The 13461-nt window shown below is 39.5% G+C and overlaps 1 protein-coding gene across 1 annotated transcript in view; it reads left to right on the plus strand.

Moving 5' to 3' along the window:
- The first annotated feature begins 1688 nt into the window (after positions 1-1688).
- Positions 1689-13461, plus strand: part of ube2j1 (ubiquitin-conjugating enzyme E2, J1) — a 40150-nt gene continuing 28377 nt past the window's right edge. The window contains exon 1 of the mRNA XM_084377804.1: positions 1689-2053. Within this exon, the coding sequence (XP_084233930.1) occupies positions 2023-2053 (31 nt within the window). The 5' untranslated portion in view covers positions 1689-2022. The remainder of the gene's footprint in view (positions 2054-13461) is intronic.

Here is a 13461-nt window from a genome sequence, read left to right on the forward strand (position 1 = left end):
GGAAGGTGTCAGCAGGGTCTCATGGTGGAGGGGGTATAAACAACCTGGAAGTGTCTGTCACTGTGACTGTCTCCACTTTGACTCAGTAAAAACAACATGCAGGGAACATTAAACAAAAGATGGGACACAAAATGTCTTTTTTCTTTTTTCCCTGCATGGCTGACAGCGCCTGGTTATGTACCAGCTTCCCTCATCGCTCAGGAACATTAAGTTTAAATAGACAAAAATATGGTGTGTGAGTATAAATGTGTGCAGAATATAGCTCTTATTCTGCCATTTCCGCTGCTTTTGATCTGCAGCCGTGACCTGTAGCATCAATATGTAGTATATGTAGTAATATGTATCTACATAACACATAAAACCAGGTTAAGGTATGAGAGAAGGAGTCAGTGATTTGTACATTTGCCCCCTGCCTCCACACCACGAACCACACACACACACACACACACACACACACACACACACACACACACACACACTCATATACATCTCCCGAAGGACATTGTTACAGTTGTTGACATTGTTTTTGACATGTTATGGGAATGTTACAGGCAGAAGAGTATCTCTATGATCCTCTTACTCTTCCACGACTATACTACTGTGCCCCTGCAATGTCTCTGCTACTAGGGCAGGGGTGCTCAGACTTTTTCTCTTGAAGGGCAATAACTGAGCCGTAATGGCGGGCCATGGGTTTAAAGCACCTAGCACATATTATAGTATACTCAGATTATGGACAATAATTAATAATTAGGAATCCTAGAACATGTTTTCCTCACAAAAATAAAACGGCATAAACATTATTGTGATTTTTGAAAATTCATTTTTTCGCTTGATACATCTAATGGGCCAGAATAAACCCTATGGCGGGCCAACCTCGGCCCACGGACCCGGCTTTGGACAGCCCTGTACTTGGGGATGGAGATGTGCTCAGATAAGAGGTTCTGAAATGTTCTAAATGTGACCTACAGTACAGTAGATGATTCAAGTTGACCCATCTTCTTCAAACGGATCTTACAATGCGTTAACCTTGACATATAACTTGTTCCATTAAATTGCTTATGGGATTTTACAGCCTAAAGGAGTCTAGTAAGTTATAAACTAACCAAACGAACTTTGAAAGCTGGCTTCTATCGCACTACAAAACTAATGAACACAATCAACAGAACATTCTTACCTTGTAATAAATCACAGCTGAAGATTCTCAGTTATCAGGGCTGACTTGCTTGGATCTATGTATCCCAAGTCACTGTAAGGACTTTGTGTTTAGGTTGAAACTGGTAGGCTACCCTAGGTACATGCTGCATATGAGTATACTTTTAAAACATGTTTTATTTCATACCGTATTTAACCTTGAACAGGTCAGAATGTGTGAAACAAATTATTGTAGGCCTACTGAAATTGACTAATTTTAGCCTTCTGTCCATTTCAGAGATGGGAACAAATAGTATAAATTCAGCTGTTTCTGCTTCTTTTTTACCATGATTTATTCAGCAGTGATTGAAGCTCACAGCTAGATATGCAGCTCCATACAGAATTACAATCTGTATGGTCATTTTTGCCTCCCATGGAGAAACTGAATACCGAGCTGCCGAGGTCCTGCCAACTTTTCCTTGTGGCTCGTGCGGCTGCGCTGCCACAGATCGCCACAGAAGAAGAAAGCAGCCAGTAGTCACACACTTCCTGTTTACGTTTCTCCAAATGACGTCACGCGGATAACATTTCACAAACAGTTTCAAAGCCGAAACAGAAAATAACTTGAGAAACAACTCTTCAAGTGTCTTGTGACGGGTGGAATCGAATATCTTCTGTTTCAGCTTCATATCAGAGCACCGGGGAGCGTGAACGACCAACGCTTTCAGCTTCCCTGCTCTTATTTGAGGAACGAAGCAAGCTAGCCGGGCTACTAAGTGGTAGCTAACGTTAAGTATCAAGGTAGCAAGCTAGCTGGTAGTTAGCTAGCGAGTTAGCAAGAGGAACTCAGCAGCACTTCATCATTAAACAGAGACCTCAACGACTGCCAGTATGGAGAATAAATATAACCTCAAGAGTCCAGGTAAGCTCTCTCTCACATGTAACGAGTTTTCTGTTGTTCTGCAGCTGTCGGAGAGTTTGCTAACATGACTGACACAGCTGAAACCCACAGGTTCACTATTGACACTCGTAACAGTTAGTAATAACCCGAAATTTAACTACTACACTGACACGGTGCGGCTCTGGCTCCATCTCTTAGTGAGACCACATTCGTTGGCTTTTCCCGGAGATAACTCCATGTGAATATCTATATATTTATGAACGTTACATGTGTATTTACTAACTAAAAGCACCTATATTTGGCCAGTGTCCATAGGAAGTGCATTGGCATAACTTTCTTCCGGGCTGAAAGAGTACGTGGAACATTATACTTTGTTTAGGACCCGTCTGCGTACAGTACGTAGCTAAAGTCATGGGCCTTTATGAACAGTTAAACAGCAGAAGCAAGGGTTCTGTACACAGAACATCAGGGGTTTGTCAGAAGGATGATATTTGTGATTAGTAAGGGTTTTTACCAGGCCATATACAGTAGATGGGTTATTTAACAAGTGAATCATAGGCAGTAACAAACCTGCTAAGTACCAGTATATCACTGTGGGTTTTGATCAGTTTGATGAAACATTAAAAGTCAAATGCAAAGTGCAAATGAGTGTCCAAAATATTATTGGAAGTAAGGGTGTTGGTTACAGTGTTCCAATTTACAGGAGATAAAATAAGCTGCACAGTAAAAGGTTTATATTTGTTTCTCTATTACTATGTAAGAACTATACAGGCCGAACAATATTTTCATATCAGTGCATATCGGACAACATGTTGATGTTCTCAGTCATCCAGGTCATGCTAAGTGCTATATCGTAGGCAACTGGATGTGTTTCAGTTTGTTGAAGACGTTTCACCTCTCATCCAAGAGGCTTCTTCACTTCTAACTGACTGGAGGAGCTGCAGGCTTTTAAACTCTGTGTGGGAGTGTCCTTACATAGTTGTTAAGGACACGTGTGGGTCGTTGATTTAACCAGCCTTCAGTGGGTTGTTAAGGCTAGGTGAGCCCAGATGTGAGTGGTTGTTAAGCTGTCTGGGGAGAGAACTCAGTACTGCATTGTAGGTGGGTGATAAGTCATGTCTTAACCACCTTCTCTGTTCAAAGACGGTCGTTCCAGTTTGACATAGATGGATTCTTTTACTCCTCTTTCAAACCATCTGTCTTCTCTGGACAAGATGTTTACATTGTTGTCCTCAAAGGAATGATTTGCCTCCTTCAGATGTAAGTGGACAGCAGACTTGACCTGAGGAGTTGGCCCTCCTGTGTTGTGCAATTAATTTATGGAGAGGTTGTTTTGTCTCCCCAATGTACAAATCTGTGCAGTCTAGGGCTGCAATCAACCAAAGAAATCCTTGGTCGACCAAAGCCGTGAACTTTCAACTAAAAATCAACTAATGGGGGGGGGGGCTCTTGGTAGACAGCATTTTGCATCATGTGCATCTGCGCAATATCATAGCCCATGCTTTCCGAAAATATACTATGTCAACTAGTGATATCAGCACAAGAACTGTTGAGGAATATTTAGACAATTGTTTTTGTCATGTTATAATAATTGACAGACGCTATGATTTCGCTCTGCGCGTGTCCTCGCACAGAGCGAGACTGAACACAGGAGCTCAGCTTCATGGCTGAGACACGAACTAGGGGATGCTGCCGTTGCGGGCGGGTGCGCCTGCAGTTATAAAATGATTATTAGACTAAAACATTGAAATATGCCAATTTTGATACGTTCATACTTAAAACGGACGGAGCAACCTAACGCAGACAAGTCAGCTTACTGTTTTTAGGTGATATGCCATGTTTGTAGTCGAGCTGTGAACTTTGCATTCGACTTCTTTTCCATTTTCTATTTTTATAAAATGCTGCCACACTGCGGATGTCTTTGACCTGGTAGAATAGGAATGACTGTAAATGAAATGCTTAAAAATAAATAAATACTTAACAAACCACCGGACCTAGGCCTTGTAGTACGTTCTTCAGTCTGTTGTCTGTAGTGGGTTGGGCTAATCCAAAATATTGAAAACAAGGGGGTTGTTCTGAAGACACACTGTTACCTGTGAAACAGGGGTGCTCTGAAAACACCCCCATTAGCACTTGGTACTTTCCTCCTGATGAAGTCAAATATGCCATATGCAGGACACACAGCATTGGGATGGAGAGGACCCGCTGAGTGTTCACGCACTGCCATAGCAGCATGTAATTAACATGCCAAAAATCGACCAATCAGAATTTTGGTCGAGCCAGAACGTATCGACCAATAAATCGACCAGTCGACTAGGAGATTAGAGCCCTAGCGCAGTCCTGGCTGCATTGGACAGCATGAACTACATTACTCTCTCTTTTCTCGTCTCCTCCTCTCTCTCTGCTCTGGATCTTTTAGAGGTTTTGACAAATGTCCAGTTTGGGTAGCCACAGGTTTTAGGTGCTCCCTAATGTGCTTCTGTTCCTTATCAGACAACATATACACTGATACTTTTATTTCTGTGATAGGCCAATATCAGCTGATAGTGTTTGGCCAGGTTCTACTATGAAGTTGCGATTCTCAAATTTTTTTTTTTGTTTGTTTTATTTCAACATGTGATTTCAACAAATGATTCATCAATATATTGAAAAAATAATCATGGGATTAATCAAAATTAAAGGTGCAGTATGTAGTTTGTGGAAGAAATTTTAATCAGAAGAGAAAAATCTTTACTTGCTGATTTTCATGAATAAATAAACTGAATAAACAAACAAAAGGACAACACAATCTCATTCTGTTTTACTTTGAATATATTTGCCGAACCATTTTAAGTAGTCAGCTTTCTAGCCTCAGACAGCAACCCCCCACTGAGGACAGCTTGTTTATTCAGTTATGGAAATACTGTGTATCAAGTTCTGACTTTATTTTATTAACTTCTTTGTATTGTAAATGTTATCTTTCTGAATTTAGTTCATTTTATTTTCACCTTTAAGAATAATTGTTAGTTTCAGCCCTAGATACTAGTGTACATGTAAACATACTCGGTGTTAGACCAGTGAATTTCTATTAAAGCAGCCAATCCTTGTAACAAATTTACATGGCACAGTTTCATTTTACAGAAATTAATTTGGTGGTAGTTAGGTGTGTATAACTATTTTTGTTGGCATATGGATGGTCTGTATCAGACTCTTATTTCAAGTTTTCACTGTGAGTCCCAGTGTGTAACAGGCCCGTCTGGTCATCTTGAGTTAAATGTGTGTTTGCACCTGGCCAACAACTAGAAGACAAACATGAAGTCTAGGTCAAGGTCTATTGGAATATTACACATTTGTAGCTGCATTTTCTGCCAGCACTCCGTTACATGCAGGTGTTACCACAGACTGTGTTTTATGAGTTAAACTGAAACCGTCTACAGACTCAAGAAATAGAAAAAAAGCTACTGGTAACATAGTCAAAGCCTGCCACGTATCACTGAGTACTTGTTAGAGTATCGTGTAAGCTAAATGTTTGCTCCACTGATGTACAACTCTTGTTCCAAGGACAGACACACACACACACGCACGCACGCACGCACGCACACACACACACACACACACACACACACACACACACACACACACACACACACACACACGTATGCACACACACACATGCAGGTGCTCAGTACCCTCAGGCATGCATGCATGATTTATTTGTTTAGAGCTATTGGGTTGGAACTGTTGTGTCCAGTTTTCAAGTTTAATATTAAGAGTTTCACAATTACCATACCATAGTGCTAATCGTACTTTCCTGTTTGATACAATAATGTAAAAAAAAAAAGTTAAAATACCAATTCCAATTGGACCAATTCCCCACTTTCTTTCATAGTTTGACTCCTTTTAACAACACCTACTCATTTTAAGGAATAACTCATTTTGAAGTTGAATTAAACCTAACAAGAGTTGAAATAACTATATTAACGTTTAACTCTAACACTGAATTGTTTATATAGAGTTTTTATTGCATATGTATTTCAAAAGCATAGCGAACAGACTTTTTTTATTTCAAGTTGGCAGCACACCGCGTTATTAAAATGGTATGAGCCAATCCAGATGTGTTTTTTGTTTGCAAATTGTTTTATCTGAAAACAGGCCTTCAGTTTCTTTATGTTCATGTTAAAAGAGCGCATTGTGCAATGTTTATTTTAGAAGTTACTCACGTGGGTCAGTTGACGGCACTCATTTTATTTGATACAGCCTATACTTTTCAGTAAAAAGGATTATAAATTGACATGCTTTGATGCCATTCTTATATATCCTGCATATAATTTATCATTTTAAGCTCAATACATTCAGATAGGTATTTGACTGGAATTTCAAACATTTGTCCGGTAAATTGAAAACCTGCCGGTCACGTTGTCCGTTGCCAATTTTTTCTAGCAGAAACCCTGATTGTATCTATTTTAATTTTTATTTCTATTTGGACTTTGAATTTGAATTATGGCCCAAAATATCTTCCATACAGCAGATGCTCTGAGCGTTTAGAAACTGGAATTGTGAATTCCTGAACAACCATTTCTAACTGAATTAATGAAAACACCCATATTTATAGATAAACAAGTACTGGACTAGTGGTTGGTTTTAACATCAACCAATTGTTAACTGATGTGGATGAGAAAACGAGAGATAAACTACCAGCAAGGCAGTCAGTGTATTTCTCTCATTAGTTGTTTGAAAAGATTGCTCATGTTTCCACTCTTGCATGCAAAAAATATGTTGAACTCATAGGCATTACTCTTGTTAAGTTTGCAGTGACTTTATGCCATGGCCATGGCCCTTACATAGCGTACAGATTACAGGCACGAGAGAAAAAGAGATTTCTATTCTGGATTGGAGCAAAATACAGCAAATGCAGCAGCACCCGATACAAATATTACATATATTTCCAAACACTGAGGTGGAACGCTGCTGAAGTGCAGTTTCTGTCAGAAAAACTATGTTGTTATATATCTTTGTGCATTTTTAAGTGGTTATATGGAAATTCTGGAGCTTTTTTAGTGGGTATACAGCATATACTTGCATATAATGTAGACTACACCACTGTGTTGCTCTATAAAATCTATATGCTATGGTCTAACAATGGCATAGCCGTCAGTGCTGAACAAAATGTTTCATCTGAAAATCTAATTGAATCATGAGCTTATAATCAAAAGTCAACTAGAATCAAGGATTTGTAGATATGTGACATCCCTAGTATTTTTTTAGTTTACTGACTGCAGTGCACTGTCTCGTGTGTGAAATGTACTCTATCCCATCCTTCCTTACTGTACCTTATCATACTCGTTCCATTTTTAATAAATTCAGGAGCCTCCTCAAAGAGAGGAATTAGCTCTCTTTGTACCTCTGGATTTACCTTTTAGCTGAACATGGTGGAAGCAGCCGCATCAGAAGAGCAATGAGGAAAATGCTGATACTTTGGAGGAGTCTTTTCCCTCCTTCCTCTGTGCTCTGTGCCTTTCACATCTTTGGAGTTGTTGCTATTACGCAATAGTGTCTCCTCTCCTCTGGACAAACTATAAACCATTCCCGGTGGCAAACACTCAAAATATGTGTTACATAATATGATTTGGCGTACAAGGATTATCACCCTATCGCCCTGGGCCTGTGACCAGACCTCTGCTGACCCAACAGAAGCCAGAGGCACTTGTGTGGGAAAGGGCTTTTCCATGTCATCTATGCTTACTGATACTGGAAGGAAAAGCCAAAAATGGGCATGGGACATTAAATTCAGCAGCGGATGTGGAGTACTGGAGTGCCCGTCAGAGTGCAACCAGGCACTGGCAGGGACAGTGGTGTTAAGTGGATGCTGTGCTGAGATCTGGAATGCCTCCCCATCCCCTCTACTCTTCCAGCTCAGCATACCTAGGTATGTTCATACTGGACAAATGTGCAACGTGTGATCTATGCACAGTGCAGGAAGTAGTATGGCCTTTATGTTGTGAGGCAGAGGGTGTGGAGGGTGTGCAGATCTACATGCAAGGAATTTGGCTCTGGTGCTTTTATTGCTGTCAATGTGCTTATGCAGGAATATACATTACAGCTAAGAACAAGGACAACAAAACTGAACAATCCAATCGCCAGAATAAATGTGGGCAATGTATGTTTTTGCAAACCATGGATATGTTCTTTACGCTGCTTTTAGGTTCAGTTTTTCAATTTTATGTACAATGCTGTCTTTATGGTCTGGTTAGGTTTCGGCACAAAAAACACTTCGTGAGGGTTAGGGCAAGATCATGTTTTGGCTTGAAAAACCTATTATGTCACTACAAACACTGCTGAAGATGTCACCATGTCTTGTCAAAACAATTAAATGTTGAAACGCCATCTTGAGCTCTGATCATGAATTTGGAAGCCTTCTCTCCCATGCAACTACACCATTATCCCTCCAACTCCCAACATGAAATTTGGCTCATATACATGTTATATGAAGTTGGTAAGATACATATAGTAGAAATTAGGGGTGTCATGATTCTCCAAATCCTCGATTCGATTCAATTTTCGTTTCTAAGGTCACGGTTCGTTTCGATTCTCGATTTTTACATTTATTTTTTTTAAGCACAGGTTGCTATGCCATTTTTAGACTAGACTTTTATGCAATATAATATCTGACCTTTGTTCGCAATGTACCACACTCAATGTCAAATTTAAAACATTTATTAACAACATAATGTAAGAATAACTTATATCTTCAGTCAATTGGAAACTTAAACAAAATATCCCGCCATCTAGTTTCTCTTTTGTAACTGCAGTCTTCTTCACAGAAGATGACATTCAAGTTCACAACAAAACAAACAAAAAAATAAAACAGCCATGTTCATAGTCTTCTCTGAACAATTAAGTTCAATTAAGCTGCCAGTGGAAGAATATGGTACACGCACATAGCAGAGCTTGCAAACTGTGGCTTTTTTGTCGACAACGCGAATGTTGTCTACATAACTCCCCGGAAATCCAAAATACTTCTACACCGGCGACTTCGGTGAAAGAGGAGGGGGTTCAAGTTCTGTCGATGGTCTCCTGCATATGCAGTTGCCATTTTGTCTTCGGCTCCACACCACATGTCCGTAACTAAACTGTGTTCAGCCTCAGAAGCTTCAAACAAAATTAGTTGGATAGCAATACTGGGGAAGCTAAGCTGAGGATTGAGAGAAGGACACTAACAGCAGCCTGCAGAAAAGAAACATGGCTGCCACCAATGTAACCGAGCGTCTTGGGTTCACCTGACTGAGCTGGTTAAATAAGAACTACTTTTTTGTGCCCTCTGGTGGTGGCATTTTTTCACAATGTTATGATGACTGTCAGCCATCAGGAATGGATGATGGTAGTCCATTGGTCCAACCCTATTTTGAATATCAGGTGTTGAGTAACTTTTGAAATTCCAATCACGTAGCACATTCTGTCTGTGACAGAGTGCCCCTTAGTATTTCAAACTTCTCCATCAATATAAATCACAGTGTGACCGGCTACATAGAATCTGTCAACTAAGTTCTCCGGTCCTCTTATAGCCTCCAAGAGCCATTTAAGGCCAGCTTCATTAAATATGCTTGAGCAAACAACAGGGACAGTTTGTCTAAGAACACCGTCTTCAGAGCTGGACAATGCTGTAAGTAGCTAGCACTGACAACAAAGCATGTGTCCAAATGATTGATTATTCACTAAGGGCTGCAAAGATGATACCAACTACAGCTACTTCATCAGATGCCAAGTAGATTGCAGTATACGTAACCTTCCTAAGAGGCCTGAGCCCTGTCTTGTAATCGTGGCAAAACATTTACGTGGTGCACACACTTGTTTAATTAATATTCAGTTATCACAAAGTGACACACACACTCACAAAGAAGAGCAAACACGTAGACAGCACTGAAGACTATTGAATCAGGCAGTCAGCCAAAGGCCTCACTGACAGCCATGCTTTGATTTGATTTAAATGGGACATTGTTAGTGAAAATGCACAATAGTCAGCTGAGACAAAATTGTTTTGAGAACAACACATTGTGGCGACTTTAAATCATAATTATTTTCAAAAGCCACTCTAACAGATGATATTGACACTGGTATTGATTTTTCTTATCGGTTGACCAGTGACAGATTTTACTGGCTAATAGGGCTGCAGGATTTATTCAAAAAGTTATATTGTGATTATGATGTGGATATAATTACTAAGTGGATAACGACAAGTATTAGAACAAGTAGGATAGTCTGGTAAGTTCAGAAAATGGAATCACTTTACTGTAATGCAGCCTTTAAAACCAGGAAAAGACAACCCTTATGTCATATCACAACATAATGATATGCAAAATCTAAGAACATATATAGTCTCATATTTCAATAAAGATAACATCAATATGCAGTACTGAGCTACTTCTCTGCTACGGTATCAAACCCTAACGCGAATATGTAAGGTTGGGATTGTCAATTTATAGAAAACTGCTGGTTGGATGACAACATGAGGCACCAAGGAAGTGTTGCAAAATTACTTTCTGTCATCAATACCAGGGCTTTTAGCTTAAGTTAGTGATTCCAGCGGACAACTTGGCAGTTTAATGTGGAACTCTTACTTTGTTGTACTACGGGGGGACAGATAAAGTGATCTGCCTTAACTAATAACCGATGAATTCAGTGCTCAAGAAGTTTAATAGGTTAACACTTTTATGAGACCAATCACAAATCCTTTTTAGGTTTAAAGGTTTTCCTGTGTGGCTTCCTAAATTGGCACTCAGTCAAAACTCTAAGAACCCCAGCTAAGGATAAGTTAATAAATAGAAGTTATGGCAATGAACTGCTGACTTGACATGAGAGATCAGATAACGCCCCATGAAATTTGGTCTAGACATTATGATATCTTGCCCATGTCCCCTTGGAGTCCCAAGCTGAGAGTGAGTCGCCACTGGCATTGCCATTAAAGCTGAAGCTGCCAGCTGCCATCCCAAAAGATACTGGTGGATGAGGTACTGAGCTGACTCTCCCAAGTGGTTCATCTCTCATTCTGAAGTGCCTGTCCAGCCCTGATAGCCTATCACACCTCTGAGCGCTCTGATTCCACTCTGCGGGGCACTGATGGATTCCCCAAGTGGAGAAATCATGACTAACTGGTGGCCAGGAAGATAGAGAGGATCTTTTAACCTGAAAAGCTTTTAGCTATAGCTCTCTGTCATCCCATTCCTCTTGATCCTGCACCTTCCCCCCAACCAAAGTGTCTCTCTCCTTCTACCTGACCCATGCCACCAGTATTTTCTAGAACGTTGGGATTTGTAAAACTATCGTAGACAAAGGAAAAACAACACTTTCTTGAATGAGGTAAAAAAAAAAAAAAAAAAAAGCATTCACAGTATTCAGACAAGGAATAAGATGAACATTATATGAGCATACCGTATGTGGAGATTGTACTAATAGTTTTTAACAGCTCGCATTCGCACTCTGGAGTCTGTGTTTTCCTCACAGTTCTCCTCTACACAGCCATAATGTGTTGCTAAATGCCTCATTTGCTGCTGCTGCTGCTGATGGGAATGAGGCCCAGTGCTGCTGTCATGTGCCAAGGTCTGCTGGGTAGTTGTTCAGGAGACCACTGCTCCCTGTGCTGTCAGGACAACTTAGGCCACACATTGGGCTCATTATTGCCTTGGGCCACAGGCATGTACCATACTCTAAAGTTGTACTTACTGTATACAGTATACAATATGTACAAATGATGCACATCCACCCTGAGCCATTCACTGTGCTGTACTCTATGTTCCAGACTCCCTTCTTAGGCTGGAAACCAACAGAAAAGTAGGCATAGGACTGAATGGTTCATCGTGTTTATATTGACATTGCAATTTGAAAGTGTGAGATTGTCAAATAGCAAGCAATTTTATTACACATGATTAACAATGTCTGAAGAACCTGGAGGTTGAGATGAAGGTTTTAGTTGGAAACTGTGATTTCGTCAGATATAATGATAACTGTTGGTGGTAAAGTTTCTCAGATTCAGCCAATTAACGTTAATTGTATGAGTTGTCTGGTTATTATGCTCTCTGCATAATAGTTAAGTGCTATTCATGCTTGACAAAATAGTTTTGTTGAAAAAGACACACTGTTCTGTGTAATTGTAATGCTCATAAAGAATAGACAGTGAGCTGTGTATTACTTTGGAGTTGGTCCAAGAGAACACCAATGCTGTGTAACAGGAAATTGGTTACTGGTAATCCCCTCTCTGATTGAACTCAGTCGATGCAAACGACATAGAGCTAATTAGTACAAGTCCAGCTGGTCAGGGTCCAACTTTAAATTAGCTTAAACCTGATGATGGTGATTATCAAACTTTAGCCTGGTGTAAAATTCTGACATTGATTTGTCGGACTTGACTTGGTTTTGTATAATTTGATCATAAAATAATATACATAAAATACACATGTCCAAAACCAGCATATTAACATTTATAACTGGCTGTCGCTGTTCTCAAGATAACACCACATTTGATTGTCATGATATATTTGCATAATATTACATCAATATTATCTAACTTTTTTACCTTAAAATAACAGCTTCAAAATCATTGATGGTACAGTGTCTTATAATAGGGTGAATGGTGTCTCTGTCACAGCCACTCCAGCCCCATCACTTGTTTCTGCACTATGTAACTTCAGTGATAGGGTAGGATCACAGCATTACAACAAACACATTTTCAAGACATAACATTGTTATGACGTAATGAGTTTTGTCTGTGGTTAGCACCTACGTTACGTCTGACGAATTGTTACAGACCTGTGGTGTTGCAGTCACATAAAAAACATAACACATAACATATAAAATGCCAATTTCACATAATGTTGCTTTAAGTATTTCTTACTTTGAGTATGCACACACTTTTGTTATATTATGAAGTAATATTAATTATACCAGTAATGGGTGACCTAGTTAATTTTTAGCCATGCCTGAATAAGTGGTTTGTTCTGTGGGAGCACCTCGACAACCAGTAATTATGACATTTTATTGATATCTATTGATTCAGAAGCAAGGTATGTTTTAACGTTAAAAATGTTTTTTCTCAGTTCTTTCCACATTGAGTAGGCAGATTTAATTTTCCAATTTTAAAAATTTTGGGGTATTGGGATGAAAATATATCTACAAAAATGTGCAAATGTACTGTTATGTCACAGACTAGTAGCACACACATTAAATGTGCTTCTATAGCCAAAACCCAACACTGCACTTAATAGATGCATTTGTTGTTCTGAAGAAAAACCCATAGAGTGATCTGGCCTAGATAGCATCCGTAATACTACCTACTGTTCCATCAGCATAGAGAACATTGAGTAAAGACTAAAATCTTTTAAGCCAGGCAAGGATTCACCTCCTAAATAAACTCTGGAAATATAAATCACATATATAGGAACCCAACAATAAATGCAATA

The sequence above is a fragment of the Pagrus pagrus genome, assembly GCF_965226575.1.
Source record: "Pagrus pagrus genome assembly, chromosome: 16".
Taxonomy (NCBI): domain Eukaryota; kingdom Metazoa; phylum Chordata; class Actinopteri; order Spariformes; family Sparidae; genus Pagrus; species Pagrus pagrus.